This window comes from Solanum pennellii, chromosome 4 (assembly GCF_001406875.1).
Source record: "Solanum pennellii chromosome 4, SPENNV200".
Taxonomy (NCBI): domain Eukaryota; kingdom Viridiplantae; phylum Streptophyta; class Magnoliopsida; order Solanales; family Solanaceae; genus Solanum; species Solanum pennellii.
Window position 1 is genome coordinate 22,823,351 of NC_028640.1, and position 7,678 is coordinate 22,831,028.

General features: G+C 34.7%; 1 protein-coding gene across 1 annotated transcript; it reads left to right on the top strand.

The window, feature by feature from the left end:
• Window positions 1-331: 331 nt before the first annotated feature.
• On the top strand, window positions 332-1,390 carry LOC107016600. Its single transcript, XM_015217019.1, has one exon. It carries the CDS (start codon window positions 332-334, stop codon window positions 1,388-1,390), a length of 1,059 nt encoding a protein of 352 aa, XP_015072505.1.
• The last annotated feature ends 6,288 nt before the right edge of the window (window positions 1,391-7,678 follow it).

Consider the following 7,678-nt stretch of genomic DNA (forward strand, 5'->3'; position numbering starts at 1 on the left):
ATCCATTAGAGTTATCCAACAATTAATTGGATTCATGTATTAGTGTTTCCAATGTGATAAGATTTCAAGGTCATATGAACCTTGATGATAACTATGTATAATTCCAAGGTGACCTTTGACTATGATATCTCAACACTATAAATAGAGATATCATTCACCATTGTATGACACACTTGAATAAGAAAATTCTCTCCTCTACCTTATACGTCTTGTCTTTTTCTTCTTACATTCTGAGATTTCTTTACAACACGTTATCAGCACGAAGTTGCTACTTGCAAAGGTATTATATAAATATTTTTATTTGATTCACATATTCTCTCATAATTTCATTATGTCGAATTTATCCAAACTTGAGTTTGTGGCATTAGATATTTCTGGAAAGAATTATCTTTCATGGGTACTCGATGCTGAGATTCACTTGGCTGCTAAAGGTCTTGATGCCACTATTACTCAGGGAAATGAAGCATCGAGTCAAGATAAGGCGAAGGCTATGATTTTCCTTCGTCATCATCTTGATGAGGGCCTGAAGATTGAATATCTGACGGTAAAAGATCCACTTGAATTGTGGACTGATTTAAAGGGGAGATATGACCACCTAAAGGCAACAGTGTTGCCAAGAGCTCGTTATGAGTGGATGCATTTACGGTTTCAAGATTTTAAGACCGTAATTGAATATAACTCTGTTGTATTCAGGATAACCTCCCAGTTGAAATTATGTGGGGAGACTATAAAAGATGAGGACATGTTGGAAAAGACACTTACTACTTTCCATGCCTCAAATGTGATATTGCAGCAACAATATCGTGAAAAGGGTTTTCAAAAATATTCTGAATTAATCTCATGTCTTTTGGTGGCTGAGCAACATAATGCTCTTTTAATGAAAAATCATGAAGCTCGTCCCACTGGAGCTGCTCCATTACCGGAGGCAAATGTGGTGGAAGCACGTGATCAATCTGAAGTAAAAAGAGATGATCATCGGGGATATAACAATGCACGTGGAAGTGGCAAAGATAAAAGACGATACACTAATCGTCAAGGTGGTGGTCATAATGAAATGGAGAACAACATGAGTTCTCAAAATAACCCCTCAAAAAGTTATTGTCGTCATTGTGGCATGAAAGGCCATTGGAAGAATGAATGTCGCACACATGAGTATTTTGTAAGGCTCTATCATAATTCCTTTAAAAAGAAAAGAAATAAAAGTGGTGCTTCCTCTTCCAATGCTCGAGCTAAGTCACATATGACTCTTAAAGATGATAATAAGCCGGGAACATCTCTGAAATATGATAAGGATGTTGAAGCAAATTTGGCTTTAAAGGATGATGTTTTTGATGGCCTTGGTGACATCACTCATATGGAAGTTGATGACTTCTTTGGAGATCAAAACTGATGTTTGATCTTTTAGCTGGGGAATGAAGTATGTTAATATTTTACTTATGTATTTTTAATTATTATGTTATTCATGTTGAAGTATTTAAATTTATGTTGTTAATTTTGTTTCTTCCTTTTTTTGATGTATTTTACTTTAATAAAAATTAATAGAAATCTCCAGTTGTCAGTTGGATTCAAGATGAGTAATGGAGATGTATGCCTTCTTGATAGTGCTACAACGCATACAATATTAAAAGAAAAGAAATACTTTTCTAATTTGCTTATGAAAATGGCATATGTCAACACAATATCAGGTAGTACAAAATTAATTGAGGGCTCTGGAAGAGCGACCTTATTACTACTTGGAGGGACAATATTAAGCATTAATAATGCATTATATTGTAGTAAGTCTCAAAGAAACTTATTAAGTTTCAAAGTTATTCGCCAAAATGGCTATCATGTTGAGACAGATAATGAAGGAAAAGTTGAATACCTTTACATTACTACAATTAATGTAGAGAAGAAAATTGTGCATGAAAAATTACCTGCATTTTCTTCTGGGTTGTACTATACAAGTATAAGTACAGTTGAATCACATGCCGTAGTAAGCAAAAGGTTTACTAATTTTAATGATTTTATCAGTTAGCATGACCGGTTGGGCCATCCCGGATTTAATATGATGCGCAAAATCATTGAGAATTCACATGGGCACACCTTAAAGAGCTCAAATATCATTCAATCAAAGGAATTCTCTTATGCTGCTTGTTCTCAAGGAAAGTTGATCATTAAAACATCAACAGTTAAGGTTGGAATTGAATCCCCTGCGTTTCTGGAACGTATACAGGGTGATATATGTGGACCAATTCAACCTGCATGTGGACCCTTTAAATATTATATGGTCTTGATAGATGCTTCTACAAGATGGTCACATGTGTGTTTATTATCAACTCGCAACATGGCTTTTGCGAGATTGCTGGCTCAAATAATAAGATTGAAAGCACAATTTCCAGACTATACAATAAAGACAATCCGTCTAGATAATGCTGGTGAGTTTACATCTCAGGCATTTAATGATTATTGTATGTCTACTGGTATAATAGTTGAACATCCAGTTGCGCATGTTCACACTCAAAACGGTCTAGCAGAATCATTGATTAAACGTCTGCAATTGATAGCTAGACCATTACTAATGAGAACAAAGTTATTTGTGTCTATGTGGGGGCATGCTATTTTGCATGCAGCAGCACTTGTGCGCATAAGGCCGACCAATTATCATGAATTCTCCCCATTACAATTGACTTTTGGTCAAGAGACAAATATTTCCCATCTTAGAGTTTTTGGATGTGCGGTGTATGTCCCAATTGCTCCACCACAACGCACAAAGATGGGGCCCCAAAGAAGGTTGGGGATATATGTCGGGTATGAATCTCCTTCAATCATAAAATATTTGGAGCCTATGACTTGAGATTTATTTAAGGCAAGATTTGCTGATTGTCATTTTGATGAATCAGTATACACAACATTAGGGGGAGAACATAAGTCGTTGGGAAAAGAGATAGATTGGAATTCATCATCTCTATCTCATCTGGATCCTCGAACAAACCAATATGAGCAAGAAGTTCAAAGAATAATTTATTTGCAGAACATTGCAAATCATCTACCAGATGCATTCACTAATCTTCCAAGGATTACTAAATCGCATATTCCAGCTGTTAATGCTCCAGTTCGAGTTGATATCCCGACGGGACAAATTGTTAAGGCAAATGAGTCTAGACCACATTTGAAGCGTGGTAGACCAATTGGTTCCAAGGATAAAAATCCTCGAAAGAGAAAAGGAATAAATGATCAAGATGATCATGGGTTGAAAGAAATTTCTCAAGATGAGACCCAAGTCATAACACATGATGATGGGGAGGTTCGAACTTCTGAAAACAATGAAATTTCAATTAATTATGTCTCGACAAGAAAGTTGTGGAACCGAAATAATGTTGTGATTGACAACATATTTGCCTATAATGTTGCTATTGAAATAATGCAACAAGATGAAGATTTTGAGCCAAAATCTGTTCACGAATGTAGACAGAGAAATGATTGGCCAAAATGGAAGGATGCAATTCAAGCTGAATTGGCTTCACTAGAAAAACGTGAAGTTTTTGGACCGATAATCCGAACACCTGAAGGTATCAAGCCAGTGGGGTACAAACGGGTTTTTGTATGAAAAAGAAATGAGGAAGGTGAAGTCATGAGATATAAGGCCCGACTCGTTGCTCAAGGTTTTCTTAAAGACCTGACATTGATTATATGGAGACATATTCTCCAGTGGTAGATGCAATTACCTTCAGATATCTCATAAATCTGGCAGTTCATGAAAAACTTGAAATAGTCTGATGGACGTTGTCACAGCCTATCTATATGGCTCGTTGGACCACAACATTTTCATGAAAATTCCTGAAGCATTCAAAGTGCCTGAAGCATACAAAGATTCAAGAGAAACTTGTTCAATAAAGCTTCAGAAATCTCTGTATAGATTGAAACAATCAGGAAGGATGTGGTACAATCGTCTGAGTGAATATTTGTTGAAGAAAGGGTACAAAAATGATCCGATTTGGCCCTGCATTTTTATTAAACAGTCGGGGTCTGAATTTGTAATAATAGCTGTGTATGTTGATGATTTGAACATCATTGGCACTTGTAAAGAGCTGTTAGAAGCTGTTGGGTGTCTGAAAAAAGAATTTGAAATTAAAGATCTCGGCAAGACAAAAATTTTTCTTGGCCTACAGATTGAGAATTTGTCAAATGGAATACTTGTTCATCAATCAATGTACACAGAAAAGATACTAAAGCATTTTTACATGGATACCTCACATCCATTGAGTACTCCAATGGTGGTAAGATCGCTTGACATCAATAGAGATCCATTTCGACCTCAAGAGAATGATGAAGAGCTTCTTGGTGATGAAACTCCTTACCTTAGTGCGATTGGGGCACTAATGTACCTTGCTAACAATACTCGACCAGATATCTGTTTTGCAGTAAGTCTTCTGGAAAGATTCAGTTCCTCCCCAACAAAAAGACATTGGAATGGTGTTAAACACATGCTTCGATATCTTCGGGGGACCATGGACATGGGTTTATTCTATTCCAATGAATCCAAGTCAAAACTGATTGGTTACGCAGATGCAGGATATTTATCTGATCCGCATAAAGCTCGATCACAAACAGGCTATTTATTTACATGTGGAGACACGACAATATCTTGGCGATCAATGAAGCAAACGTTGGTAGCCACTTCTTCAAATCATGCAGAAATAATAGCCACCATGAAGCAAGTCTTGAGTGCGTCTGGTTGAGATCAATAACCCATCATATTCAGGAAATGTGTGGTTTTTCTTTGAAAAAGAATATACCGACCACAATGTACGAAGATAATGCTGCATGTATAGCTCAATTGAAAGGAGGATACATCAAAGGAGACTGGACAAAGCATATCTCACCAAAGTTCTTTTTCACACATGATCTTCAACAAAATGGTGAGATAGAAGTTCAACAAATTCGTTCAAGTGATAATCTTGCTGATTTATTCACTAAGGCATTGCCAACATCAACGTTTGAGAAGTTGAGATACAAGATTGGAATGCGCCGTCTCCGAGATATCAGGTAAAGTTTTCATCAGGGGGAGCAAAATACGCGTTGTACTCTTTTCCTTAACTATGGTTTTGTCCCAAGTTGGGTTTTCCTGGTAAGGTTTTTAACGAGGCAACATTCAAAGCGTATTATGAGATATGTGTACTCTTTTTCCTTCACTAGGCTTTTTCCTACTGGGTTTTTCCTAGTAAGGTTTTAACGAGGCACATAATCTACGGATATCCAAGGGGGAGTGTTGTAAATCCATTGTATATGTGGATGATCCATTAGAGTTATCCAACAATTAATTGGATTCATGTATTAGTGTTTCCAATGTGATAAGATTTCAAGGTTATATGAACTTTGATGATAACTATGTATAATTCCAAGGTGACCTTTGACTATGATATCTCAACACCATAAATAGAGATATCATTCACCATTGTATGACACACTTGAATAAGAAAATTCTCTCCTCTACCTTATACTTCTTGTCTTTTTCTTCTTACATTCTGAGCTTTCTTTACAACTGAAAAATATTTCAATTTTTTTGTTTTCTTACTCAACTCCCCCCGCCACCCTACCCGACAAATATTGTCACCCCCTCCCCCACCACCCCGTTAAATTATTTAAAATAATAATTTTGGTAAATATTTCAAATTTAAATTATTTTTATTTTTTACACCATCCCACCCATCCCATCTCAGTCTTTTTTTAACAAAAATTTGTTTTTGAAAAATATTCAATTTTATTTAAAAAAAAACATATTCATACCACCCCTACCCCATCCCCTCTACCTCCCAGCCCTGCCTTCCCCTCCCTCTCCCCATACCTAGGCCACCCCATCAAAAATATATTGAAGAATTTTTTTTTTTAAATTCCAGATTTTAAAAAAAATCATTTTTATGCCACCCCACCACTACACCCATCATCCCACGACCCCATCATTGTTTTAAAAAAAATATGTTTTTGAAAAAAAAATCATGGTTCATGTCCAGGGTCGAAAGTTTAGGTTAGATCTCCGGGTCGGATTTTACAAATGCCATCAGGGTTTTGTCCTAGTTTGGGTGTAGTTCCAAGATCAATTATCGAGGTTGATTTTTGGATATAAAGTTATTTTTATAAAGAGTAATTTCTAGTCTAAAGCTAAAAATAAAAGAGATTTTCTAAAAAATATTTTTCATTCACCAACAAAACATTAAAAACTATTTTCTAGAAAATATTATCAACGCAGCAACCGAACATGAGAAAATAAGTTAGAAATCCACTTGTTCTCCAAGAAAATATCCTCCTTCATACCAAATATACCCTTACTGTTTAAAGGATTACTTGATCTTGCGAGATCTCGAATAATTTGTGACTGAGTTGTAAGTGTCAAACAGTGTGCTTAGTTGAGGTCTAAGGTTGTGACATAGTTCTCCGTATTTTTCCCTAGTAGTTCTATTTATGGATTTAAGGTTTAGGATATTTGGTTTGTGCTTATTGATGATGTAAAATAAGTCTTATCAAATTCACTTACATGAGTTTTGATGAACTTTCTTATAATTTTTTGTTATTGATGCTCATAATCTTCTGGGGTCCCTTATTATTTATATATGTGCATAAATTTTAATTGAAATTATAATAAATCAGACTCAAATTTCTTATTGATTCATGAAGGCAGGGTTGTTTTTGTGTATATTCTTTATATGTATACGTTTGTATGTTAATTATTAGTTATGATTTAAAATTTTATTCAAAATTTTATGCATAAATGTTAGGATAGTAATGAAAAAAATCCGAGTTGAATAAGTTGTGTATGGATGAGAATATGATCAATGTTGAAGTGCGATGCAAGTATGTAATCTTATTGCAAATGCAGACCTTTTGGTTAGATCGCATTCCACGAAGTAGATTTTGGTCTTTTTCTCACAATGAGACAATGAATTGCATTTTTTTGCTGGAGAAACAAGGAGAGAGTTAACTAAAGATCTCAATTTATTCTTCCGTTATTGGTGAAAAAGATTAAGGAGTTAGAAGAATAATACAAGTGTGTTCTGATGCAGTTGGAACAACTTGATAATTCTAACATTAAGTCAATGGACATCGGACATTGAAATTCGAAAAAATAGAATATTTGTTTGGATGAAGTTGGCAATCTTCAAATTTGGTATGAAAATGCCAACATCAATTCAAATAAGAAATGTGGCGATGTAAAGGAAATTGGTGAATTGAAAGAGAATCATATGAATATAAAAGGGATGAAAAAGAAGATAAGAAGTTGTCAATTTTATGGGAAATTCCTTTTACGTTTGAAGATTTGTGTCTTTATTATATATGTTAGTTTCTAATCCAAGTACATAAGTTGAAACAAATGAAATGAAATTTTCATAGTATGATATGTAATAGAGCATAATTTTGTGTGGTATTGAATACCTTTATTTGATCTACCATAATGAAAATTTCAATTTGCTTGTGTCTGATTATTTTTACTTCTACGCTATTTTTTGGAATGAATGATTCATTAAGTTTAAGAGTTTTACCAAACTCGAAATTGTAAAAGGAGAAAATTGATAATACTACTAAAAAAAGAAGCTTCACAGAAACAACACAACGCATAATTGTAGGCCAACAAAAACAACTTCGATTCTGAAAGTGAACTAAAGAGAAAAACAAAGCTTCAACATTGCATAAATACTATAAT